Raw genomic sequence first — 27,979 nt, 5'->3', positions numbered from 1 at the left:
CTGCTTGGTTTCCTTGAGATGATTCTGACTTGCCACAAGCAACTGACTCGAGGAAAGAGAATCAGTCATGTATATATTTTGAAAATTATTATTCTTTACTAGAGAGACAACAAGTATCTAGTTAACAGAGTAACAATTCAAAAGGATACTGGTTACAGGTAAAGCACAGAATTTTTTTACAATGCTCCCCCCCCCAATTTTTTTTAAAAGACAAAAGCTTATACTAACCACTTCACAACAACAAAACAGCATGTTTGTTTTTATAACCCAAAGGAATTAAAGCTCTTGAATACAGTGCTTTATGCTTAAATTACACTTCAAAAACATTCACTTGAAAAAACCTACATGACCTGAGCTTGCAGTTTATCATTTGTCATTAAGGAGTTCCAAGGTTCATGAGGAAAGACAACATACAAGTGAAACTGTTATTATATACAATAAAGCATTACAGAGCAGGAATAACATTTTCAAACACAATGTGAAAGTTTTGCTCTTTCTTCAAATTGCTTGTCCACCACAAGTGACAGCGCTTGAAGGAATGCTGTCATTGTAACATTAGATGACTAGAAGCAAAGATAAAAATAAATAAGAATTATTTATAAGTTTAAAAGTACATTCCGTTAATTTAAGTGGCAGGATTGTTCGTACAAAATTTGTATGCTCTATATGTCATTGGGAAGTATGACTTTATTTTGCAAAACAAACATACAGCACAAACAAATTCTTCAAAATATATAATAGATGGTACCCTTCCCCCAGACAATATTTACATTAGTGAACCATCTCAAAAGCCCAACCATGTACGACAGCCTACACTGGGTCTACTCAGAGTAAATAATGCTAATATGGGAGTTTTATTTAGGCATATTTCTAACTGCTGGAGCCTGAGTTAAGCCAGGAAACTCATGTGTTGACCAACTTCCACCCCTGAGATAGAAGGAGAGATTCACAAAGTAGCATAACCATACCTGAATATAAAGTGCATGGGCTAGAAAAGGAAGTTTCCTTAAGACACGTCCACTGAGTCCTTCACTTTTCCTATATTAAAACAGAAGTATATAAGACATATACCAATTTAACAAGTACAAACACATAAAGAAGTATTCTGTTACACTGGCTGCAAAAAGCAAAACTAATTCTTCATAATCTGTTCTGATAACCATGTATCAATCTATGGTGTTCAGAAAGCAGCCTCTCACAAACAACCAATGAAGAGAAAATCCAGTTTCTAGACTGTTTGCTGGTCGAATGACAATAAAGATTTGATTTGATTTCTAGACTGTACACTTCAGATCACATTGGGACTGAATGCTCCTCCATGCAAAAAATTCCCTGCATAGCAAAAACTAGCTGTGAAGAAGAAGGGTTCTAAGCCTAGTGTGTAAACAAATTTATTTATTTATTTGTTTGTTTGTTTGTTTATTTGATTTATATACCGCCCTTCCAAAATGGCTCAGGGTGGTTTACAATCATAACAAAGCACTAAAACAATAAAAAGCTAAAACAAATTAAAAACAGTATAGCAATTAACAATTTAAAAACATTTTAAAACAGCAATTAAACAATTTACAGTAATTAAAAGCCCCAAAATCGGGTTAAAATTTTAAAAACCCTGGAAGGCCAGGCCAAACAAATACGTTTTAATACGTTTTATTTACCTCCTCATTTGCTATTTGCCTTCTCTCTAGGTGTGTGTCTTGGTATATTTGCAAGACAAATTGACCCCTCCCCCTCAAAAAGGCAGTCTTCCTCTGTGTTTGCTAACTTTGCAATGTAATTCTGTGTAAGTAGAACTTTTGTGACAGGAAAAGCATTTCTCAGCTAAAATGTATTCGTGTACTACTATTCACTACTCACTGTTTAAACAATAGGCCTTAATTCATTCTTCCACAACATTACTCAAACATGGTGGAAGGATCCTGTTCCAAATTCCTTTAGAAAAAGATTTCTTTTAATGCCAAACAAGGACAAAGCAAAATAGTCTCATAAAGAGGTCCACAGAGACTATTGGCCTACAAAAGATTAAATAGGCCACCTGATTATGTTAATCATTTGTGATGTATTGGTGGCCTGAAAGAAGATAAGTAGCTCTTTTCCAGTTTACAAAACCTTCCCTTTCCTGGTCATCTGAACACAGTTCTTATTCACCTGAAGTGACAGAAAATGAATATTTATAAGCCTTGAAAAAGCCCAACACAAGAAAATTGTAGACATGAATAATCCTGTCACCTAAGATGAAAAAGAGAATGGATAGTGTGTCATTTTTGGCATGTACTAGAGATTTCATGCTAGAATGAAATTAGTAATAAATAACAGGGGTTTACAAGCCTAGTCCAGTTCTGAACAGGGTCAAAGAATGCAAGCATTCCCATATTCAGCACTGCAATAGATTAGAGCAGTACTTAATTTAAAAAAACCTAAGAGTGAAATATTTGACAGCTCTACTTTTAGAAGGTCTATGATTTGCTTATTACAAGTATAGGCAACCTTTGACACGCCAGCTGATGTTGAACTACAACTCCCATCATACCCAGCCACAACAAATTGTGGCTGAGGATTATGAGAGTTGTAGTTAAACAGCTGGCATTCCAAAGTTGCCTGCCGTGGCTGATTGAATCCCAAAGATGCTAAATATAATCAGGTACTGTGTGTAAATCCACTGACACACGGTAAAGCAACATTTCTCACTCTGGTCTGAATTATTAAAATGCACATATTTGGCATCATGAGACAAGTATCAGTATTTGTAAAATGACATTTTTTGTAAAATGATGACCTTTATATGTAAAGACAAATTTAAGAGAGAAATGAAACCTAGGGGTTTCCTACCTTGAAATTTCTTTTAATACAAGGCTCAGTTTTGACACGTCATTTTCTAAATAACCAATCATTTCTAGTTCATGGAGTGTCAGCAGCTGCTGTCGAGGATATATTATTTGACACTTTGGAAAGAGGGAAAGATGTTATATATAAAATCAGCTTGACTTGCAGACTACTGATGTCATAAGAGCACCAAAGCAACATGCATCAGCATCATTTGCATTCTGTTTAAAATCAGTTATAGTATTGGTCACCTTGGAGTATGCTGTAATTCAGTTAAGTATAGTGTGAAAACATGTGAGTAAAACTGGATGTCAGGGGACAATGGAAGGGAGCGGGGAAAGTACAGAGACACTTACTCCAATGGTCAGATGGGCCCGGTTAGTGCTGTGGGTGCCTTGCCCGTAGGCACCTGTTGGAGGCAGTGCAGCTCAGCCAGGTATTCCAAGCCTGCGATGGCCCAGTGAGGAGGAGGAGGAGGGACAGAGGAGGCGGCACTCTCCAAGATTCTCAGGGGAGTTCTTGCTGGTCTTGCGAGATCTGGGATCGAGATCTCAGAACAGCCTGTTCTTGTTTTGTCTTGTTTACATTTTATATCCCACTCTTCCTCCAAGGAGCCCAGAGCGGTTTACTACATATTTAGGTTTCTCTTCACAACAACCCTGTGAAGTAGGTTAGGCTGAGAGAGAAGTGACTGGTCCAGAGTCACCCAGCAAGTCTCATGGCTGAATGGGGATTTGAACTTGGGTCTCCCCGGTCCTTGTCCAGCACTCTAACCACTATACCACACTGGCTCCCACGTCTTGCAGGGTTTTAACACAGTATAAACGGAGGCAGGGCAATGATGGACTATCTGCCGATGCGTGCTGAAGTTTCCAAGACCTCGGAACTCTGAGTTCAGAAAACCAGAGAAGGGAGTAAAAGGTGATGCAAACCACCACCCCCTCCGGCTATGCTATTCTGAGGCCTTTTCCTGTGGGGAGCAGCAGCTGAGAACCCCCAAGGACTGGGGGAATTGACACCTGACTTGTCAAAATTAGAAAGTTACTGAAAATAAGTGTATCATTGGGGGAGAAAGCTTCTTTCTCTTCCTAATTGTGTTTGGATAATGTTATATACATCTTTCTTATTTTGCATTATCAACCCCTTTTCTAATGAAAGACTAAGAATTCACATTGTCTGCATTTCTCAAAATGTTTGGAGCATTTTAGTTTAGAAACAATATCACTAAGGGAGACATAACAGAGGTTTAAGAACATATAAATAGTGTGAGAGAAGAGAAGGATTTTTTCCTTTCTCTCTGATCATACTATATCTCTGGGTCACCTACCGAAATCGAATGGCAGCAGGTTAAGGACAAACAGAAGGAAGTACTTCTTCACACTATACATAATTAATTTATGGAATTCACTGCAATGAGATATACTGATGGATATCAGCTTAGTATATGTATCTCATCTCTAAGCTAAAATTAGACAAATTTGTGAAGGAGAGTCTATTAGTCATGACAGCCAAATACATCTTCCATATTCAGAGATATACAGGAGAGCCTCTACAACTTATATACAGACCTCACATCCACGGATTTGCATGTCCACATTTGGGTAAACACCTAGCCTCAGTATACGTGGATAAAAAAACAGTAAATAAGAGGTTAATTCCATGTATCCAAGGTCAGGGATGGTCAGAAATTACCTCGGAGGTCATTTCTGGCTGCCATTTTGTGACTCATTTTGATGGGGAAATAGCTAGTAGTGTGCATGGTTCGGTCCAGGCACACTGTTACAGACCTCCGGACTGGTTCGGCAGTCCGGTGGTTCGGATGGGCGGGGGCATGTAGCTTTAAGCGGGGGGGGTAGTACTTATCACCCCACACCACCCTTCCCCCTCCGGCGCTGGTCGTTTTAAACATCATCTTGGGGCGGCAGAGTTCCTCCCTGCCCCCATCGTCGTTCCTTATGGCTTAAAAGAGACTAGCGCTAGTGGCGCGCATGCACCCTCCTCGGCGCGCGCGCTCGTCTCCGCATACGTCCTATTGGCAATGAAGACATCAGCCAACTAGAGTTCCCAGACATCCACTGGCCTGGACAGTCCAGGAATTGTATGTCCTGTCCAGGATGTAGAAAAAGTGTTGTCCTTGATACAAAATGTCCAGGAATTTGAGCAGGAAGATTGCTTTAGCAACTTTTACCCACTTTTCTGGTGCTTCCCTCCAAGCATTGTAGCTACATGCTGTCAATGTTCTGAAGCCCTCTATTCTTACCCTCTTTCTGGCACCAGTGCTGTCAGCTGGCTAGATTGGCTCTCTCTCTCTGTGGCTCAGTAAATCCTTTGCCCACCTTTCTGAGCGTTGCGGGAGCGGCGAGCGTTGCGGGGGCGGCAAGAGCTAGCGCGAGAGTTGTGGAGGGGCAAATTGTTGTGAGGTGTGGCGAGAGAGTTGTGGGGGCGGCGAGAGCAAGAGAGAGAGTTGTGGGGGCGAGAGTGTTGTGGGGGGCAGGGATGCCACAGGCTCAGTGCATGACCACACAGATGCTCTGTGCAGGGTCAGCTAGTATTTTTTAATAACTGTTTATTTTTGAATAAGGTTTCTACAAACAAAACATATGCAGCAGGATAAAAAACAAAAATAAACCACTAATTATAGAATTGAAAGCAGGGTGCCCATTCATTGAACTCCTTATTTTGAACTGTTACTGCTTTTTGAATTTAGGAGTTTCAAGTAGGGATGTGCATGAACCCACAGCTGAACCAGTTTGACGGGGTGGGGAACAGTTGCACAGCGGGGAAATGACTTGACTAGCAAGCCAGAGGTTGTCAGTTCAAATCCCCGCTGGTATGTTTCCCAGACTATGGGAAACACCTATATTGGGAAGCAGTGATATAGGGAAGATGCTGAAAGGCATCATCTCATCCTGCACGGGAGATGGCAATGGTAAACCCCTCCTGTATTCTATCAAAGATAACCACAGGGCTCTGAGGTCGCCAGGAGTCAACATCGACTTGATGGCACACTTTACCCTTAAGCAATTGCTTACATGCTGCACAGCCGCTCCACCGCTTTTCCAGGTGCGGCATTTGCTCTAGCAAAGGCTGCAGCACTTTTCCTGCAGCCTGTGCATGCGGTGACCATGTGCATGCCGCCGCCACCACACACTGCAGGGAACAGCGCCACAACTGTTGCAGCCTTTGCTAGAGCTAACGCCGCACCTGGAAAAGCGGCAGAGGAGCAGGTAAGGACCTGCTTAACTGCTTCTTAAGGGAACTGCGCCACACCCATGCCCGGACGAGCTGTTCATGCATATCCCTAGTTTAAAGGCAACCAAGAGAGCGTATGTTTGGGTTAAGTTCTGGTTCACTGCAAAAATCTCTCCCTGAACCAATTTCTGGGTTCAGGTTCAATTTGACTTCTTGAGTGTCAGGGGAGGAAAAGAAATGCAATACAACCTCCATCACTATTATTGCTTGGAGAAGAAGGATAGGGTAAATCGACACACTGCTTCCTGGCCCAAGAACAGTGCACTGCACTAACAGGAATCAGGAAGGAGCTTCCATGTACTTCCTTAAGGTTGCCAGTCATGCCTCTAAATACTTAATCTACAGAGATAATAAAGTATCATTGCTCAGAGTCGTGTAATGTTTACCTTCATTAGTTCTTCCAGGCAAGAAAGGTAGATTTTGAATACTGCTGCAGAAGAAGGAGGCCCTATGTATTGCTTGATATCAGCTCTGTCTACAAAGGCCATGTCAATTTTCTCTGTGATATTTGAAGTAGTCAAGATAACCACATTGGGACACCTTTAAAAACACAAATGCCCACAACATATATTTCACATGCTTCATGAAAACAGGATTCTTTAACGCTTGAAGGATTTATCCGTCAGGTAAATTTTAGTTTAAAGTCTCTCTGTGTGTGGTAGGTACCAAGAACCACATCTGAAATGATTGGTGCTGTGGGGAGATGAATTTCAGGGTTCTCTTTTTCTCAGATTGTGAAAGCCTCTAAGTGCTTCTGAAGGAAGGAATGACACACACTGTGATACATGGAAATATGTCCCCCGAGGGCTGTGCAACCCATAGGGACATGTTTCTACCACTGATAGGGCGATCTGAGGGGAAGCCAGGAACACCAAAGTGTGTACTCCCCATTGCACTCTGGGCAAAGCGCCACTAGTTCCAGTCATCCGAAGCAGGCATGCAGCTCACATTATGTGCCTGCTCTGGTAGTCTGGATCCAAGCCTATACAATTTTCTGTACTGGGACCTCTAATCTAATATTTTCAAATACAATACAACAAATATTTATAGACCGCTTTTCAACTAAAGTTTCCAAAGCAGTTTACACAGAAATTAAGTAAGTAAGTAAAATGGCTCTCTGTCCCCAAAGGGCTCACAATCTAAAAATAGTTGTGTAAAGATAAGGAAGAACTGTCCCCACCAATTGTTTCTTGATAATTTCTACTCTCTCTCTCTCTCTCTCTTTTTTGGCAAGAAATCACAGTTACCTTTTGATGTGATCAATTTGGGTCAATACTGCATTTACAACACGAATGGCATCAGAAGGTTCCGTACCTGCCCGAAAAGCACTACGAGCTGCTGTGAGACTTTCTACCTGCAAAGAGAGTATTTAGTGCCTCACAGAGATTATTTTTAGGAATGAGAATTATAGAATGTAATACACGCACACTTTCTCTATTCAATCATTGGGTAGCTGTAAAACCAATCAACAGCCAACTGTATTTAGAGTTTTTTATTTATTTTATTAGTTAAATTTATATACCGCCTTTCATTAAAACAATCCCAAGGCAGTTTACACAAAAATAAAAAACAAGACTATAAAAATGACACAATTAAAATATTAAGCTAAAATATAAAACAAATCTGACTAAAAAGATTTAAAACACAAGCATAAAAACTGTACAAATTCAAAGCAGCAGCAGTAGAGAAAATCATAAAAAGCCTGGGTAAAAAGCCAAGATTTAACATGCTTTCTAAAAACTGTGATGGAGACAGACGAGCGAATAGTCTGGGGGCAGCATTCCCGAGTCTGGGGGCAGCAACAGAGAAAGCCCTGTCCCGCACGACAGCCGAGCCTCCCTCATTGTCGGCACCCAGAGCAGAGCCCCCTCAGATGACCTTGCCAAGTAGGCAGCAACCCTTGGGAGCAGGCGGCCCCTCAGGTATCCCGGGCCCAAACCGTTAACGGCTTTAAAGGTCAAAACCAGCACCTTGAATTGGACCCAGAAACAAACTGGTAGCCAGTGCAGTTCTTTCAAAATGGGAGTTCTCTCCAACCAGTTAAATAATTTTCCACCATAAACTTACCCACCAAAAACCATATCAAAACTGGAAAATGCAACTAAACTAAAAAAAAGGTACATGAAAATAATAGGATTATGTCCTTGCAAGTCAGAAATCCTCCTGTTTGAATTCAGTGTAGGCAATTGTAAGGTAAAGTGTGCCATCAAGTCCATTTCGACTCCTGGCACCCACAGAGCCCTGTGGTTTTCTTTGGTAGAATACAGGAGGTTTTTACCATTGCCGCCTCCTGTGCAGTATGAGATGGTGCCTTTCAGCATCTTCCTATATCACTGCTGCCAGATATAGTACTAGTGGGGATTCAAACCAGCAACCTTCTGCTTGTTAGTCAAGCATTTCCCCGCTGCACCCAATTGTAGCCATCTTAAAAATGCAACTGCAAAACAATATATTTGTATATTTATATGGAGTGACAGTCATACCTCATCAATTAGTACAAATACAAGGGCATCTTTGTCATCAATTAACTCTTGAATTTTCTGGAACATTTTAGTAACAAGTTTGCCGCTCTGGGAGAGAAAAACAGTATAAGCACTGATACATTCCTCCTACTTTTCCCAGTTAGTCTTATTAACATTTTCCTGGTCATCCTGGCAAGTACCTCAAGGTGACATAGTACCTACTTGCTGCTACCAGAATTGATACACTTGCAGCAAGAATAGAACTGCTCATGCAGGAAATAATTCCATGGTTCTCAGTTGTGAGGTAGAACCCCTTGGAACATGTGGGATAGTTGAAGAAGGGTATAAAATCCCACAGAGGCACAAAATCCGTGGCAAATGGAGCCTTCCCCCTCCCAGCAGTCTAGGTGGTCTGAATGCCCCTAACAGAGCTCCTTCATCGATCCATATTGAATTTGTGGATCTGACTGCATGCCCAGTGCCCCCTCCCTCCCAATTTGATTTGGGAAGGAAGTTTAGGCAGAACTACAGTTTTAGTCTAATAATAGTTTTCATTGTGGCTTCAGGAGAGGGTCAGAGGTGTCCTGTTCTATTTCTCTTCTAATGCCAATATTGGATCAATATACCATTCCACAGATCCCCATATACAGCAGCAGGAGGCTATATGCACATGTGTATTAGAATCTCTGCATGCTCACAGGTGGAACAGATTCTTTGGTGGTGGACTCAGAGTAGAGAGTCACCCAGTTCAAAAGGTTTGTGAAACACCACCACCACAGGCATACAAGTTCCTTAGAGCTAGAAAGGAGGAGGTGATTGTTGTGGATGCAGCTCTCTCAATAACATTGCCTTTTGTTCTGTAGGGTTATATTATGGAGGGTTTGTGTGCAACTGTACACCACTGTTGGTCCCATGCAGGCACCTAGGATAACCCTGCAGGGGAACATTAAGTGTTGGTGGGAGAAGCAAATGGGACAGAAAAGAGAAGTAGCAATGGTCAACTATCTCAAGAGTAGTGATCTGCAAGGCCAAACTTTTCACTGACTATAATATATGAGACTGAAAAATACCAGCCTAAAACTCAATTTTAATTTTTTAAAAATGTTTTAATACTTATTGTGGATATGGCAGTTTACTCTTTGTGTAAGGGCTAACATGGTGCAGTAACAGCCAGACTAGTTAGTTATGATTAAGCATCATTGAAATAATGAGACGATTCAGTCATTACTAACTTAATCTGTATGCTGCCAATTATGTTTAAACATCCACTAACAAACAGACTAATTTATAGCATCCTTAACTGGCAAGAAACATCTGCATCACAAATCCAGCTGCTCAGAAAATTACATTAATATTTACCTCAGAAAACCACTTAGAGAAAAGGCTGTGACTATTGATCTCGATCAGCTGTCCATAGCGATACCTAAAATATCAATTAAAATAAATTCTGTTAAAATAAGGAAATATTAATAACTTACATTAAATATAATCATATATTTAATGTAAAGAAACAACAAAAACAAAATCATCCAGAATATCATCATACCACCATATGGTGGTTAAACTAGCTGAGAGCCTTTTCCTAATTATTTTAGTTTTAGGCTTTTTAGAATCTAAATTCACAGGACAATCCAGCCTAGGTTAAGTACTTTCAGTCCCATTGATTTCAATTGGAGAGTTAAGTACAGGGTTAAATCTCTCTTACTGAAGTCAACATGCTCAGTGCTGGTTGGATTGCGGTCATGTGTTTTACCCAGTTTTATTGAGTTTTAATAATTATTTGTTGTGAAGAAAAAGAGGTTAAATATTGGTGTAGCTTCAGTTATTTTTGGTCATTCGTTTTTATTTATCTGCTCCCTAATTTATCGGTATAGCATTACATTTAACTTTTTCTATCCAAGAGTGCAGAGGACGGTATCCAAGGAATAATCCACTGGGAAAGTCTCCTCTGCAAAGCCTATTTTTAAATGAACAAAGCTAAACAGCACAATACTGTTTTCTGTCTTTGTTTTGCTCTTTTTTGGACCAGGTGCTCTTAACTTTTAATGAACCAAAACAATCTGAATTACCTATGTGAAAGCCTGATAGACAGCTTCTGAGCCAACGCTTTACACAGGGAAGTTTTGCCCGTTCCTGGTGGACCTGCAATAAAATCATAGAATATATTAAATATCTAAACTGCATCCTGATGAAAATTTGCTTTTCAGGATTCAGACTTCTGCACAGTACATATGTTTGAAGTGGCTCAAGCTTCTATCCAATGTCAGAAGGCTGTTTTCCTACATTAACACAGATTTTTAACTAGGCCATGAAATACCTACTTTAAGGACAATGATTCATAATATTTGTCCATATCTGTCAATTGCTATTAGTCCCAGTTACAATAAGATAACTTGCTCTGAAATTATTCAGGGTCAAAATACACATTATATGCAAATGGGTGAAACAGTAGCTGCTGTGGCCACTTCAAGAAGCTGAGAGCTACCTGGAAGCAGAGAAGAAGCTGGTGTGTAGGGGCACACTTAGCCCTTTCCGCGGCCTCCGCTTCCCCATTCTGGTCCTATGGAAGCTCTTTTTCCTGTACAATGGGCTACCATAGTACACAAGTGCTTGAAATACACAGTTTGACCTTCAACTGAGTTATTAATACTTAATTTTTTGAGAGATCTCACTTTTGTTTTTACTAAAAGATGACATGATGGCTAGCAGGCTTTCTGCCCCAATGAGGTATAGCCCTGGATACCACAATATGAGTGCTCTCAAAATGCTGAAAAGTCACTCAATACAGTTCAGCCGCATAGAAAGCTGGTGTAATATAGTGGGTAGGAGTGTGAATGATTATCTTGCCTCAGCCATGGGTAATCTTGGGCAAATCACTATTTCTCAAATCATCTGTAATGTGGAGATAATAATATTGGTCTACCGTTCAGGGTTTTTGCAGTCATCAACAAGATAATATGTGTGAAGCACTTCTAACACCCTAATGTGCTATATAAATCCTAAATATGTATAGCAATGTACTGCTAGTTAACCCCCCCCCCCATTTTCTACCTAAGTACTCTTTCGCTAAAAAGAGAAATCTTTACCATGCAGTAGAACAACTCTGTTCCATGATATCAAGTTGCTGTTGACATTTCTGTCAGAGAACAGTAATGTTGTAGTCACATAATCTAGTAACTAATCAGAGAGAGAAGTGGAGAAAAGGACAAACAATTATAAGTTAATATTATAATAGGACTGTTCTTTTAAAAAAAGGAATCATCTCAGTTCTACTATGACAGCAAAAAGGAGATATGAAAAATAAGCACCATGTTCAAATATAATAGAAGCAACCCAGGAATGTATAGTTCTTTCTTGGTAAATAATTCATAGGAACACAGGGAGCAGCCATATAATGAGTCAGACCATTGGTCCATCTAGCTCAGTACTGTCTATACAGACTGGCAGCACCTTCTCCAAGGTTGCAGGCAGGAATCTCTCTTAGCCCTATCTTGGAGATGCCAAGGAGGGAACTTGGAACCTAGCTAAGGGGACAAGTCATGCCTGCTACCACAAGACTAGTTCTCTTCCACTCTCTTCCAAGATATTCTCATTGTGAAATGGAGGTAGATGCTTTTTAAAAAGAAAATGATATTAAGGACAAGCCAGGTCATTTCAAGCGTCTTGAATTTTGGATGAGAATGGCCTAGCAAAAGTCTGAAAGGCATATTAGCAAACCCATCCACTACTGTTGTCCTAGACAGATTATTATTAAGTATTGAATTTTTATACCGCCCTTCTTAATTTGGCTCAGGGCGGTTTACAAGCAAAACAAAAACAGTTCAAATCAGTCAACAATAAAAACAAAAATTTTAAAATACTATAAAACAATCAGTTAAAAAACAAATTTAAAACCCCTAAAAACCCCAGTACATTAAAAACCCCTTACAAGTCTTAAAATAACCAGAATCTCTAACTAACCATTTTTCCTTTGGCTTTAGGATTAAAGGGCATCACATTCTGGTTGATATGACACATGTGACCAAGAGAATGTGACCAAGAGAATAAGGAGAAACATCTACAGATATGGAATTTGCCAGAAATATATTGCCATCTCTGGCATTTCCTATGTCTTTGTATCTTTACATAACTGCATATATACAGTTTCCACTCTATTATTTCTTTTAACATTCTCTTTGTAATCTGGCAGACATCCCTACAAGAATCAGATGAATTATACTTCCCATTCTGAATAGATCAGCATTCACCAGAGGCCTTTTGAAAGCTCAGTTCTCTCCAGATCAGAAAGCAGAGCTTCAATGAAGGCAAACCTCTTCTTCTTCCTCTCCCAACTGAACCACTGAGCCTATTCTTTCTTCTCATTCCAATTTCAGCTCCTTCCTAACCAAAGTGATGTTTTTAAATGCTGAGGTTTACGATATTATGGTTTTGTTATGTTGGTTTTGTAAACTATCCTTGAAACACTGCTGAAGGGCAATAAAGCTGTTTTGTTTTTTTTAAAGCCCTGTCCATGGGGGGAAATTTGCTAGCAGTTGGACACCAGTTCTCCTATGTCCAGTCGCCTCATGTGTAAGAGACTAAACTACCAGAAATTGCAGCATGCTTCTAAGCCTCACAGAGGTGTTGTTCTGTCCACGTCAATAGGCAGAAATCAGAGAATGGCAAACCATATGGTCTTATATGTTCACAACTGGCAGCTGTTTTAATATTTGATAACAGGTAGTTGAATAACAATTTTCAACTTACATCCGATTTGATTTCAACATCATAAATAAGACTCTCCCAAAGACCGTGGAATTCAGCTGCAAAACATAACCATTAGACATTATTTTAACATAACAGCTTTAAATGTCAATATTAAATAAAATTAGCAATCCATTTCTTATTTAGATAATTGCACTGATTTTGCTCTTAATTTAATAAACTGGTGCTGCAGTTTTATGCACACTTCCTCAGAAGAGAGTCTCACTGAAATAATGGAACCAACTTGTGAATGGGCTGCAAAACCTATCCATTTAAGAAGAAGCATCCAAAGAACAATATATTTGAATCAAGTTTATACACTGGTAAGTAGCAAAAAAACAGCTGCAAGTTTGTCCTTCACGTTAAGACATAGGAATGAAAACATCAAGAATTACATGGCTATCCAAGATGCCCAACAAACCCCAAAGAGTAGCAGAATAAAACTACCTTATACTTGTCAGTCTATTGGTTCATCTAGCTCAGTGCTGTCTACGCTGACTGACGTAAGTTACTCACACACAGTTACTCATGAGTAGTCCCATAAAAAATAATGGGACACATTAATCATTATCTGCCCCACTAATTTCAATGGGGCTACTCATGAGTAACTCAGTCTGGTGTCAGCCATAGGGATGTGCATGAATCTGTTCGGAGGCCCTTTTACGAGCCTCTGAACAGGTTTGAACACTGGCCGGTTCGAACGTTTAACAGAGGTGGGGGGCTGGACATTAAGGGAGGGGGAGGGTGCACTTACCCCTCGCCCCGCTTTTCCCCCACCAGCGCTGGAGTTTAGTAAAATGCCTCGGGGCAGCAGCGTACCTCCCTGCCACCTCTTCTCCTCCTTTCGCTGGAAGTGGCCAGAAGTACCAGGCATGTGCATTCATGCCCACCAAACGTGTGCTTGCACAATTACGATATGCGCGCCCAGTACTTCCGGCCACTTCCAGCCGGAGAAGGGGTGGCAGGGAGATATGCTACCACCCCGAGGCTTTTTACTAAACTCCAGCGCCGGTGGGGGGAAAGCGGGGTGAGGGGTAAGTGCATCCTCCCCCGCCCTTCAATTCCTACTCCCCACCCCTTCGAGCCACCCCTGCCCGGTTCTGTGCAGATCCCTAGTCAACCATTGGCAACAACTGTCCAGTTTCCCAGTCCTGCCTGGCAATACCAAGGATTGAACCTGAGACCTCCTGCATGCAAAGCACATGCTCTACCACTGAGCTACAGTCCCTCCATAAAGGAGTCAAGCTAGATGTAAGTATACTCTCAAGGAATGCAACAAAGCTAGGACCTTCTTGCATGCAACATATGTGCTCTTCCAGGGAGCTACAGCCCATCTTCAGAACAAATGAAAACAGCTTCTCATCAAGCAAAAATCTTTCCTGATAAGGATTCCTTCCACTCAGAGAATCCTTGGGGCATGATTCAGTCACAGGCAAAGGCAAGCACCTTTAAGTTCTATGAATTTCAGTGGAAGCATACACTCCGTTCTCCCACTGAAATCACTGGAATCACTTTGGCTAGTTTGTGCCTTTAATGTACAACTCAGACGTCATATTTATTACATTGAGCCGGGTCTCACGATCAGTGAGACCTGGTTTTGGAATGTGCGTGGGGAGAGCGGGCTAAGCCTGCTCTCCCTGCACATGAGCAGGGAGGGAGCCCTGGGCGGCCAGATCAGCCACCCACACAAGTGCCGGCTCTGTGACGGAGCCGGAGGGGGCTGGGGAGCTCTGAGGCTGCGCGGCCCCCGGAAGCTCCAGTATGCCCTGTGCGAGCATGCAGGGCATACTGGGGAGACCCCCAAGCCGGGAGGCGGCTTTTCGCTTCCCCTCTGGGGGTCTACTCATGAGTAGCCGCGGCGCGGCTACTCATGATCGGAAAAGCACAGGTTTGCAGAGCGCTCACTTCACAAACCCAGGCTTTGGGGAGGGCTAAAAAAGCGGGCTAGCCGCTTGTAAGCCACCAGGCTCGCCTGGTGGTTTACACAATCAGCAAAAATCGGGCTAGGCTCTCCTAGCCCGATTTTTGCTGATCATGAGAATAGCCCCATTGTGTTATCCCGACAAGAATGCTTCTCATTTTATACTTTATTTAGAACTACATAGATGTATAGTTTACATTTGAATGTGTTGCTTGCTCCCATTCACATCTACATCAACCCTCCTGCCCACGTAAGTAATCAAACCATTTTTCCATTTCTTCTTGACAAATGTATACCAGATGCCTGGATCCTTTGCTGTTCTGAACTCTCTAGGGACCATCTTAAAAGCTGTAGACAAATAAAAGTACCTGTAGGCAATACCCAGTGATTAGCTGCAACAATTGCCTCATCCTCTGCCTCCAGATTTTCAGCACTGGGCCCTTCTTCATTGAGATGAAAAATATGAATCGAAAGGCTGCACTTACTCAGGTTAATAGGCTGTAATGGAGAAGAACAACAACAAAAAGTAGTCATCTTTTGGCAAACTGTGGCTGTTGGGCAAACAATTCTGGAAGGTTTGTACTGGAAGAGAAGGGTTGTACTCTAGTTCAAAGTAGGGATGTGCACGGAACCAATTCCGTGCACTCCCAGGAGGGAGTGGGGGTGTTACTTTAAGGGACCGGGAAGGTGCATTCCTCCTTGCAGCCCTGTTCAGGGCTGCAGCTCCGCACCCACGATTTTGGAGAGAGTGCCAGCCGGGTAAAAGTGGTGGGGCAGGAATGGGCAGGTAGGAGGCACCTTCCATGTCCCTTAAAGTCCAGAAAAGGAGTGTCGAACCAGTTCTGTGCACACCCCTAGTTCAAAGCAAGATTAATTTCAGGCTTTTAAAATGGCAATATGCCTTTTTCAAGGCGGTTTCAAAGAGGTCTCAGACAAACTAATCCTGCCATGGCTTATAATGAATGAGGCCTAGTCCATACATGCAACCAGTGTTCCTTCTAACAGTGGTTCCTAGATGTTGATGACTACAACTCTCATAATCCCCAAGCAAAAGCCACTGCAGCTGGGGATTCTGGGAGTTGCAGTCAACAACATCTGGAAATCCCTGTTAGAGGGAACACTGCATGCAACAGAAGGAGGTGGTAGAGTGGACTGTCATTTCAAACTGCAAGTGAGGGAAGTTATTTTGAATGCTCCCCAAAATAAAAAAATAAAAAACCCCAAAACCCTCACAGCAAGTTAAACATACAAACCCTAGCTCATCAGGGTTCCAGCTCACTCATTCCTGAATTCATTGCTGAATTCTACTTGGAGAGAAATCATCACATGTGGAGTATTCAAAAATGTGATTCTCCACATGCAGTCTGAAATGACACCGTCTATTCTGCCACGTGCATGCGTCGACTAGATCAAAATGTCGACACTGGAGATCACAATGGCTTTGTGATACTTCCTAGACGCCTAACACACACACACACCAGGTCCCAACCCATGCCAGGCATGCTTTAAAACTTTTTCCGCTGCCACCACCAGCTATTTAAGGCAGACTGGATCCCTTCTCAAGCCGGAATCCCAAAAATAGGTGTGGAGCATTTCGTCATTTAAGAGGGAATCTTCTGTAGCATGAGGAAAATCCCATATATACTTCCAAACCCCCTTTATGTAGTGTATAACCAAGCAGTGAGTGAATAGGGTTATTGCTGAGTAAAAAAACCAATAAAGTCTTTATAGTAAAAATAGCAAATAACTTGTTTTATTACAAAACAGCATCAGACCTTACAGGCAATAACGGTTCAGTGGACTGGCCCCTTTTGCTGGGGTCAGTCTGGTCCATGATCAAACTGATCAAACCAGCCTGGTTTGGTGCACTCCGTTCCACATAACCCTAACTCACAATGCTGGATTTCCCACTGGATAGCTGGATCAAATAGCTAACAAGAGACTATAAGATACTATGGTAGCTTTCAAGGGCTTCCCAATAAGCAGGCTAGGAGGTGGGAATTAATCCTCTCCAATCAGGGTTGAACCAGGTGGGGCAAGTGTCCCACAGCTCAGTCAACAAAAGCTGAGGTTTCTACAACCAGGTGACTAAGAGCACACCCTTCTGGGCTGGGTCAAGCCCCATGTTGGAGCAAGATGCCTCTTTGACTGGCCCCCCTGCTGGTATTAAAGGAGCAGGAGGTCTGAGGTGTCAGGAATTTCCAAGAGATAGAATGTTCTATCTCTCAGTGTTTGAACGACAATGTAAATTAGTAACACACTCTGTAGGGATTCTTGCCTCTTTGATTTGCTGGTTTTATGAGGGGATAAAATCAGAGACACAAAATGGTAGACTCTAGTCAGGGTCTTTAATGGGGAGTCCTTCATCATAAGGGATTAGATGTAATGCATCTTAAAGAATCTTTCCTGCATTTTCCATGATAGCACCATTATGGATTCGTGAGTGCCAGAAACCTGCATGTTGCATTCACTCTCCAGTACCATTTGAGAAAGGGGAGCAAAGAATTTGGGGGAACCTTGGGTTGCAGCCATAATTCACAATCAAAGGAAGATTTTAGAACACATCACTTGTGCTAGACATTACTTTTAGTCTAATGAACTTGTTCAATAGGATCAAATAGCTGACATTTTCCCCTAGACTATTTGATCAATATAGGAAATGCTTCATACCTGTCTTTCTTTTAGCTTTAGTTCTGTATCCACAATCGCAATGGACTGCACATTGTTTGATAGGAAACAGTCATCGAATTCAGTCCATTTATAATCACCAAAGACAACATTATGCCTATTTAGAAGTTTTAGGGTGCTCAGTTTGATATCTTCTCTCTTTGCAGTACTTGTTTAAGACAGGGAGAAAAAATAAGTGTCAGCAGTAACTATTATTAAGGCTAAGAGAGACACAGTGCCATTTATTTCAACCAAGTGAACCATGACACCCCACTCACTGCCACAAGAGGCAGCCCACACGCCCAAAGTACATCCAGCAGGTAGCCCGCCCAATTGGAACCAGTGTTCCCTCTAACAGAGACTCCCAGATGTTGTTGACTACAACTCCCATAATCCCCAAGCAAAAGCCACTGCAGCTGGGGATTCTGGGAGTTGCAGTCAACAACATCTGGAAATCCCTGTTAGAGGGAATACTAGTTGGAACTATAACATCCTTCAAGGGACTAAACAAGCTGTCCCACACCCAACATGGTTGCAGAAGAAGGGCCAAGCTCAGTATAACAAAAACAAAAACTAGTGAGCTAAGCCTCCTGTACAGATAAAAGTAGCCTGTCATCAGCCAAATGGAAATGGATAAGTGTCCATCTTCACTACAAGCACGTCCATGCATATGAAAGCAGAATCCACCCTCTTCCCCAGCAAAAGAGGATTTTTTTAGCCTACTTTCGTCATAAGTAGGCTTATGAAATCACCTGGCATTCTGTATGTGTGTCCATGTGTGTGTCTGTCCGTGTGTTCCCTCCATCAACTTCACAATGCCTAGACCAATATGAACCAAATCGGGTACCGTTGTAGGGGCACCTCAACGGTGTAGTTTGTGATGATGTCATCCACCCCGATCCAAGATGGCGGACATGTACACTTTTGAGGTGCAAGTGGGCTAAGTTGTGAACCACTTAACCAATCTGAACCAAATTTGCTGCAGCTGTAGGGACACATAGGGACAGCCCTAATGGTGTGGTGTGTGATGATGTCATTTGCTCTAATTCAAAATGGCAGCTGCATGGACATCTGAGGCACAAGAAGGCTAATTTATGGACTGCCTAATCTGTTTGAACCAAATTGGTGGCAGAGTGCATGCTTTGCATGCAGAAAATCCCAGGTTCAATACCCAGCATCTCTAACAAAAATGGAACTCAGGCAACACGGCTTGAAAAGATCTTTTATTCTGGAAAGATCTTTGGGGAGCAATTGAGGCTATATGGACCAATAGTGGGACTGAGCAAGCCGATGTAACTCAGCAGCTTCAAAGAACTAATCTGTCTATCACATTCATCATAATTACTTAACATTCTTACAGAGGAAGGCTGCTTTCTTTAACCCTTTATTGGGTTGAGATCTATACCCCCTTTCAGTCCCAATAAGCCTTTGGAGACCAATCATTTACTCCCTTGCATCACATGATATCATTCCGTTGCAAAAGATTATAAAAGACGCTCCCAGTAGTGGAAATGCTGAAGTCACAACACTAACCTTTCGGATTTCTGATGGACTTCTACATGAATCTGAAGGGAATCAGAGTCATTTGGATGAGCCTGTTGGGAGTCACCTGCCTCTTCATCCATCTTACAGAAACCTTATCGGAAAGAAGTGATTTCAGGGTTATACATCTGAAATGTCTGAAAGTGTCTGTGGAAATATTTGTATGTCATAGTAGCCATTTTCTCTTTCTCTCCTAGTCTAATTTCCTATATGTTTGTCGGAAACATCAGAGTAGATGTGTCAATCTTATTATGTGACATACTTTTTACACAGAAGTATGATGTACAAAATAAATGTGCTCAGTGATTCCTGTAGAAATAGCCTTGTCTGGTAACTTGAAGGCAAATAGTACTGTCGTATCCAGAGGTCCACAAATATTAGTTTAGCTTACTAGCTAAGTCTTTATTTGTCCTTGCTAGTTATCACACCCTCCTAGACTTCAGACATGTGTACAGGGCTTGGGGGGAGAGGCAAGGATTTATTTCATTTGCATTGCACTATAAGACAAGAATTATTTGCTTTTCCAAACTGCTGCACAAATGAGTTGAACTCCACCTCTCTCCCAAGCTCTCCCGCATACACAGAGAGCTTGGAAGAGAGAGGCAGAGTCTTCTCTTACTTACAGGGAGGTTTGGATAATAAACATCAGGAATCTCTCCAGTTTATCATCCTATCCAAAGAAAATCTCTGCACAAGTGAGAAAAATCCTCATCTCTCTTCCAAGTCCTCTGCACTTGTCACTCACTTGCACAGAATTTTGGGGGAAAACAGTAGGAATGTCTCCCACTGCTTTATTCCTTATTCAGATCGTCTACATCAGTGTTTCTCAACCACCGGTCCCTGGACCGCTGCCGGTCCCCGAAGGGTTGAGTGCCGGTCCCTGACTGGGAGTCAACCCCCCCCCCCCCGCCCACAACTGAAATCAAGGCACTCACTTACTCAATTTTGCACATGGCACGGAAGAGGAAGAGTATCACGGAGGCGTGGGACCCTTCTTGTGCCTTGCCTCCACGTGCTGCTGAGATCTTCCTACAGCTATCTTATTTCCTATCTTTACAGCTTCAAACTGTATGCGATGCGGGGGCATGGAGGAAAAAGTATGGCAGTGGGCGCCACTTGAAGGGCTGCTGGTTCTTGCATGCTCATTGTTTGCAGCCAAAGGTTGGTTGATTGAAACCCAGCTGCCTGTTGTGGTCGAGGCGCCTTGAGAGGGAACGCTGTTTCCCTCTTGCATCAGTGGGGCTTGCTTGTATGTTGTTTTCATTGGCCCCATGTAGCTTTTGAATTTTTCTAATGGCCCAACATCCCCTCTCCATTGAGTAATCACAAGCACCTCCACTCCAGACATACTGGAGACAAATTTGTTCACCCAGGCTTTTAGATTCAGGGGTTCTCAACCTTGGGTACCCAGACATTGGTGGACTTCTACTCCCATAATCCCCAGCCATAATGGCCAAATGCCATTGTTGTTGGGGGTTATGGGAGTTTAACTGAGGGACCCAAGGTTAAGAACCCCTAATATTCCATGTTTGCAAAAGATTCCAAATTTAATTATTTTAATGCTTATATTATTTTCATTCTAAACTGCCCAGAGATGCAAGTTTTGGGCAGTATAGAAGTCTGATAGACAGACAGACTTGAAACCCCTTCACTAACTGCTGGTCCGGGAAACTGCGCATGAAGAATGTAGCGGTCCTTGAAACTCTGCACGAAGAATTTAGCGGTCCTTGACTCCAAAAAGTTTGAGAAACACTGGTCTACATCAGTAAGGCAAGATCCTGCCTCTTCCTCAAGCCCTCTGTGCTTGCCAGAGGGGCTGAGAGAACGGCAGCGTTTTCTCTCATTACGACAACAGTTTGGGGAAGAGACAAAACAGCAGGAGAATTCCCTGCTGCTTGTTCCCTTCTCTAAGCTGCAATGAAAAGAATCTAAAGGAGGCTGACAGGAGTCTGCACAAGGGGGTTGGAGAACCCACTCATGGTGGGCAGAATTGTGGGCACCTGGTTAGATCTCAACTCAGGCAACACATTTAATAGAATTCTTCACTCCCAGAAACTTATAAATGCCATTATCCAGTTGTTTGGACAAATAATTCAAATGCCTTTACTGAACTCGAAAATCCCAAACATTCCTTGCCCAAAGCCCAGTTACTGCAATTATGAAGCAAAGGAGATGCTGAACTAGGTGAGATGGTCTTACAGTTCAGTCCTATGTAGTTAACTAAGATGACAGTCCCACTGAATTCAGTGAGACTTAGTCCCAGGCTGGAGCTGAACTGCACCTAAATCCCAAACAAGAGGTCCCCCGACTCAGAGATCTGCAATGAAGCCCAAATTTAAAATCTCTTGGACTGCCTTGAAGCTGAATCTCAACCAGTAAGTGGTTCAATCAGCAGAAGTTCAGGGGTTTCTTTTGAGAGTTGTAAGGAAGGCTCTTGCGTTCTCTCTCCACACCCCAAACCTTGGCAGGAAAAATATATTTCCCACATAGCCATGGGAGAAAGGAAGACAGACAGAAGCAGGACTCCAATTGCAAAGTGCTCCTCTCAAAAGAAGGCCCACCAAAGGAATCTAATTAAATTGTACGCTAGTTTAACATTTTTAGACATTTCTACTTCAAATGACGAATGGAATGTGATTAATTTTTCATCAGAAATGTCTGTCTGGTTCAGACTGAATCTGAACTATCCTCAGTATTCAGAATTCTAGGAAGCAAGACATACTTGATCAATAAGAAGTTCACAAATATCTTGCTCTACCTGGATGCTTATCCATGAGCCTCATCTCAGTAAAAGTGAAAATGAACAAACAAGCAATGCTTTAACAGAATAGATGACAGTCTGTAAAGTCCAGCTTTCTATTTCTAGAAATGTTTCTGGAAGCTCAAAAGCAGGGTATGATATGATAGCCATTCCTTTTCTTTTTCTTCCCTTGTCTCAGCATCTAGTACTCAGAGGTATATTCCTACTGAATAAGGAAGTTCCATTTAGCTGTCATGGTTAACAGCCATTGATAGACCATGAGTTTGTCTCATTCTTTTAAAAAGCCACCAACACACATCTTGGTGTTTCATAGGCCAATTATGCCTTGTGAAGGAATACTTTCTTTTCCTGAATGCCCCGAGTTCAGTGAATGTCCCGAGTTCTACTATTAGGAGAGTGAGAGAGAGAAAATGCTTTAAATCCCCAAATTGCTGCTCTGGATGTCAGCCACTGACTTTGTTTAGCTATTAAACACACACATTCAATCCTTACAATAAAGGGCCACTTGGGAAATTAGCCATAAGATAATTCAGGATGGAGCACTTTAACTAACCTTAAAAAAAATTCTGCCGAAAGCTGCATCACTACTCATAATACCAGCAACCCTAAACATGCAGTCAAATGCATAACAACTTCCTTATCTTTTGATCCCTGTTGACATCATTTATCTTCAGCACCAGATCCCATCCACAAGGTCATCATGTTGATGTAACAATACAGCAAAGGCCAAGTTGCCAAAACACTCACTCTTCCCTGTATAGTCCACTCACAACACGCTGCCCTATATCACCCTGCCTATAATCATAGGGACCAATATAAAAAATGGACAAGGACCATCAGGTAAGAAACTCTTTGGGCCATTAATACACAATGAAAACCAATGTGGCAGAGAATGTTGGATACGACTGTGGGATACCCAAATCTTCACAAACTTATTAGGCCTTGCTCCCTCTCACACTTGATAAGTATAAACTGTCAAAAGAACAACTATAGAGATAATAAAACAATAAGGTCTAGGCAGAAGCATTGACACAGAATTACTTTCATTCTCACAAGGAGCAATGTGTCGAGGTTGGTCCTTGGAAAAGCAGTAACACAGCCGTCCACTCATTTCACTAGGCTATGCAGAGAGATCTGATCTATGTCAGCATCTAGCAGGATCTGCAAGCAGCTAATTAGAAAGATTTGTGTATATCTATATGGGACAGTACTTTGTTTTCACTGGCTCTTTGAATAAGGTAAAGAAAAGTCAGAAGCAAAAGCACATGACAAATGCAGCAAAGAGAGAAAGCAATACAAGTATTAAGAATCAAAACAGACATGTTGCTTAGAGTTCTCTCACTCTTTCAAAACACACACGCAGAGCCGGGTTCTATTCAAAGTTAGGCATACCTAGATCAAATAGATTTAAGTAATACAGAAACAAGAATTTAAATCAAGTTTCTTATTTTGAGATACAAACATTTATTTATTTTATTTTATAAATAAACATGTATATTAACTAGTTGATGGAACAATAAATATATTTACTGAAAATAAATAGATTTATAATTCAACCCAAGAACACAATTCTAACCCTTTGAACATGAAGCCTTCATGCCTTTTGCACTGCAAAATTATATTGGTTTCCTGTTTGGCTCTCTCTATACACATGAAAGGAAATTTAAGCAAATCCACTTTCTTGAAGACTAAGACTGCAATCCTATACACTTATTGTTCCTATTAAATAAAGTGGGACATTTATTAACAAATATGCAGAGGATCAGACCACAACTACCATGAACTTTCCAGGAATTCTAGTTTCTGAGCAAAGTTGTGTTTCTCAATACAATAGAAAATAAATTGTCCATACTATTTGGTTAGTAGAATTACTGTATAGCTAATGTAGTCATAGTTTGAGAACAGAACACATTGAATTAGTTTGAACATATAGGACAGGAATATAAGAACAACCACAAATGTTTGCTGGATGATCCTTCTGAGACACAAATTCTAATGCCTACAATGGCTTGCTAGTCCCCGAATCCAGGAGGAAGCCCATTTGTGTACTTTATAATCTCATGAAACAGATTCTCCCCACCCCAAACTGCTCCATGGTTCTCTCTTTTACATTTAATAAAACCAAACTTTTAACTGGGCTTGACAGATGGTCATAAGCCATTGTATCCCCCATTCCTCCTCCCACAACTGCAACACTTTGCTTTTCCATATGGGGTGCATGGGAACCAAGCTATACACTTAATGAAGAAAGGAAAGACAAGACACTCAAAGACACATGGAGGCTGCCCCTGGTGATTTCAGTGCAGGTCCCCACCATGCCCCACAGTAGCACTAAGACTACAGCCTACTTCATTTGTTGTAGAGAACTTAATGAAGCTATTGAATAGGCTAACTTCTGCCTACTTAGTCCCATTCTGGGCTCCGGTTTTTTGTTCATCAAAAGGCGATGCAATGTTGGGAACCAGCAGGTGGAGAGATCAGATATGAGGGTCAGAAGAGCCTAATTCACACATTACACCGTATACACATGTACAGGTGTCTGCATGCATTTTTGTGTAAATGATTGGACATGTGTTCATTTCAAAAATTAGCCTTTGTACAATTCCAAACAGAGTACAGATGGGAAGTATGTTACTGTTTGTGCATTGAACGTTATACGCACGTTGACCATAAATAATGTGTTACTAGTAGGGCTAGAGACAGAAAATCAGCTCACGCGAGTTCACTTTCAGACGGCAATCCTCCAGCCCCCAACGAGCCTGAGTTCAAGAAACCAGAAGAGCTCCGCTCCGACCACCAACTCACCCGGAGACGCGGCACCTCCCTGCACTTCCTTCCTTCCTTCCTTCCTTGCTTACAAATTGAAATCCCCGCTTCTCTTCAGCCAGGAAGCCGCGACCCGTAAGCCGGAGGTGCTTCCCGGTCCCTCCTGCGTCACTTCCTGCCATGCCCTTGTTCCGCACGCAGAGTAAGGGGGGGTGGCTTCCTGGAGGGGCGGGGGCAGCCAGCGAGCATCTTCATTCCTATCATTATGGGCAAGAAACACAAGAAGCACAAGGCGGAGAAGACGGAATGGAGGTCTGCGCCCGCCCCGGCAGTGGCCGCCGCTGGACCCGGCGCCGCCGCTTATGACGGTGGGTTGGCGGGCGGCTAATCGATGGCTGAGGAGAGATGAATGCAGGAAGGGGGCGGTGGTGGAGAAGGTCTCGCTCGTTTCCTCCCCGGACCCCACGAGCTCGTGCGCAGGCTCTGGGGGAATTGGGCGGGGGGCGGCAGCTCTCCCCCGCCCCGCCCAGCCCAGCTCCTTCGTCTCCCTTTCTCCCTGGGGGTGGGGGGTGTCTGCGCCTGCCGTTCTGGCTGGGTCTGCAAATCTCTCCTCAGTTTGGGCTCACGGGTCCAGCCCTTGAGTCGGGCGGCTTGAGTCACACGTTACGCCCCGTAACGGCCCTCCCCTGAAGGAAGCGCACACCCACCAGGCACCCCCTTGTCTTCAGTAGCAGGATCTGATCCAGTTAACGTGTATGCTGTACCTGTGTTCAGATGGCTGGACATATCTTTGTGTGAATGGCATGTAAAGCGGGTAGGGCTGGTGTGATTTAAAGGAGGTGTCTCACTAGCCAGTAGTCTCCTTTTTCCTTAGCCAGGCTTCGATTCTGCAAATGTGCCTAGCAGAATTAAGATATCTGGGGAGCAGAGGGAAGAGCCCACGTGACGAGGGTCAGCACACCCTGCCCACTTGACCCCTCAGATCATGCATTACAAACCTTATGGTTCCTGCTCTTAAGGAACCATATTTGAAGACACTAACCCTTTTCACACATTATGTTCAGCACTTCTACCACCTGTGTGCAATATACATAGGTATAGTTATTCACAAGTTATGTTGAACACAGGTACAGCAGTTCACTGCATTTGATAAGGACTGTATGCTGGTTCACTTTTAAAATGTACACAGGTGCACCACACATGCTGAGACATTTGAACCCAGGTACAGCAGAATGTCGGAGTAGGGCTGGTTTGTTGCTATCATGTCTCTTGAACCAAGGCAATTCTATTTCTATGATGAGTGCATGTGTATGATAATAGCCTGATGTGACCCCACCCATTTGTAATGGGGAACACACATGAGCTTCTGGCACACTTTTCCCCTTAGTGGAGTTGTCTGATGTGTAACCATCTCTCCACACATGGTCTAAATACTGCCTCAGTCTAAATATAGTATTTAGATGGGACAAATTAGACAAATCCCCCTCCACTGCCCATGCAGCTTAGGGGAGGGAGTTTGGGATATGCTTCTGCACATCGCAGGTAGGATGTTGGTGAGACTGTCTCTGACACTTTCGGAACTGACCAGTATGTTTCTGCAAGCTCTTGTTATGTTGTATATTGCAGTGAGTAGGAGGGTTGGACTAGAAGACCTCCAAGGTCCCGTCCACCTCTAAAACTCTATGCTACTATTCGCATGTTAACACTGTAGGTGTATGACTGAAAACATAATATGTGAAGATGCCTGAAGTCACTGGCATTTAGCAGCTATATAACAAGCAGATACTTGACATGATATAGTTTCTGGGAGCCAAAGTCCCTATACTTAGACCGGGAAGGCCTGGTGGGTCTAAATAATTTAATGAAGCTCATTAAGTAGCCACAGCCAGTCATGTGTTTTCAGGCTTAGGTTTATTGGAGTGTCTATGCTATATTTTTAAATTAGATTACGTAGATAAACCCTTGGAGAAGCCGCTGAAACTGGTGTTGAAAGTCGGAGGAAGCGAAGTGACTGAACTTTCAGGATCAGGGCATGATTCCAGTTATTATGATGACAGATCAGACCATGAAAGAGAGCGGCATAAGGAGAAGAAGAAAAAGAAAAAGAAGAAATCTGATAAAGAGAAAGAAAAGCATCTTGATGATGAAGAGAGACGAAAGAGAAAGGTGGAGCAATTAACTTGTTTTTAGGGTTGCCTGTTGCACCTTTAGAAGATTAGTTTATGAAAATTACATGTGCCTAAGTTATTTTTGCAGCCCTGCTCTGGTATTCATGTGGTGGGTGGTGTTCAAACTCTCGGAAGTGGCCCTTGTTTGGCTTTTGGGGATCAGTGGAGTTGATTGTGCATGCGATTGAAACTGTAATTAAGGCCATGACCTTCACAGGAAAAGATTTCTAAGGAGTTTTTGCAAAGCTGTAAACATTTGTAGTCAACACAGAATACTGATGTTGATGTGAACCAGGTGTAGCATCAGCACATTGCCATCCTCAGGCAGCTGCTAGCATTGTAGTAGAACCCATTGCTGCTGATGCCTACCTTGGGCTGCCCCTTTAGAAAATAAAAATAAAAAAATCTTGCACCTTTTCTGCTGCTTCCTCCTCTCTCTCCAAAATGGGAGCTTACTCAGAGCCTCCTGTAATAACAGGAGCAGAGTTGCTACTGTCTCCAGATGTTTAATCACAAGATGGAAGATTGTCCCAGAGGCCCCTACATCGAGCAAGTTCCCATTTCAGGAGGGAAGAATGGAGAAAGCGATGGAGTGCAGCTCTAACGTTCTCTTCAATTCCTCCCAGCTGAGGAGGGAAGGGAAGCCCACAGAGGGGAGAGAAGAGAAAGGGGTGATGGGGAGGAGCAGCTTCACTGCTGCCGCCATATACAGCAACAGAAAAGGAACCCTAACCCCAAGAAAGCCAAGATGAGCCCCACCAGTTGAGCCTTGAAGGGAGACACACTGGAGAGAGTCTTGTTGAGTCCCTCAAATTTAGATCTGGCCCTAACTGGAGTGAACACTTAAAATTGCCTTTTAAAAATATATCCTACA

At 42.5% G+C, this 27,979-nt stretch overlaps 2 protein-coding genes across 7 annotated transcripts in view; one reads left to right on the top strand and one right to left on the bottom strand.

The window, feature by feature from the left end:
* Positions 1-72: 72 nt before the first annotated feature.
* TRIP13 (thyroid hormone receptor interactor 13) lies at positions 73-25,121 on the bottom strand. 2 transcript variants are annotated; one of them, XM_053260975.1, is made up of 14 exons: positions 24,977-25,121; positions 19,402-19,504; positions 17,872-18,037; positions 15,570-15,699; positions 13,284-13,339; positions 11,624-11,714; positions 10,607-10,679; positions 9,897-9,960; positions 8,559-8,645; positions 7,323-7,429; positions 6,462-6,615; positions 2,830-2,942; positions 969-1,038; positions 73-563 (listed from the first exon to the last, which is right to left on the bottom strand). In XM_053260975.1, the coding sequence occupies exons 2-14, from the start codon at positions 19,491-19,493 to the stop codon at positions 468-470; spliced, it is 1,299 nt and encodes a 432-aa protein (XP_053116950.1). In that variant the 5' UTR covers positions 19,494-19,504; positions 24,977-25,121; the 3' UTR covers positions 73-467. The 2 variants fall into 2 exon arrangements, with proteins under 2 accessions (XP_053116950.1, XP_053116951.1); XM_053260976.1 differs by having other exon boundaries at positions 24,888-25,023.
* Positions 25,122-25,170: 49 nt separating this feature from the next.
* The window catches only part of BRD9 (bromodomain containing 9), a 38,004-nt gene continuing 35,195 nt past the window's right edge, over positions 25,171-27,979 (top strand). For all 5 annotated transcript variants that reach the window (XM_053260974.1, XM_053260971.1, XM_053260973.1 and 2 more), the window contains exons 1-2: positions 25,171-25,305; positions 26,883-27,103. In XM_053260974.1, the coding sequence (XP_053116949.1) occupies positions 25,203-25,305; positions 26,883-27,103 (324 nt within the window). In that variant the 5' untranslated portion in view covers positions 25,171-25,202. The remainder of the gene's footprint in view (positions 25,306-26,882; positions 27,104-27,979) is intronic.

Source organism: Hemicordylus capensis, chromosome 6 (genome assembly GCF_027244095.1).
Source record: "Hemicordylus capensis ecotype Gifberg chromosome 6, rHemCap1.1.pri, whole genome shotgun sequence".
In the NCBI taxonomy this organism is placed as follows: Eukaryota; Metazoa; Chordata; class Lepidosauria; order Squamata; family Cordylidae; genus Hemicordylus; species Hemicordylus capensis.
Note: the sequence above shows the minus strand (reverse complement) of the source record. Positions and strands in the feature narration are given on the sequence as shown.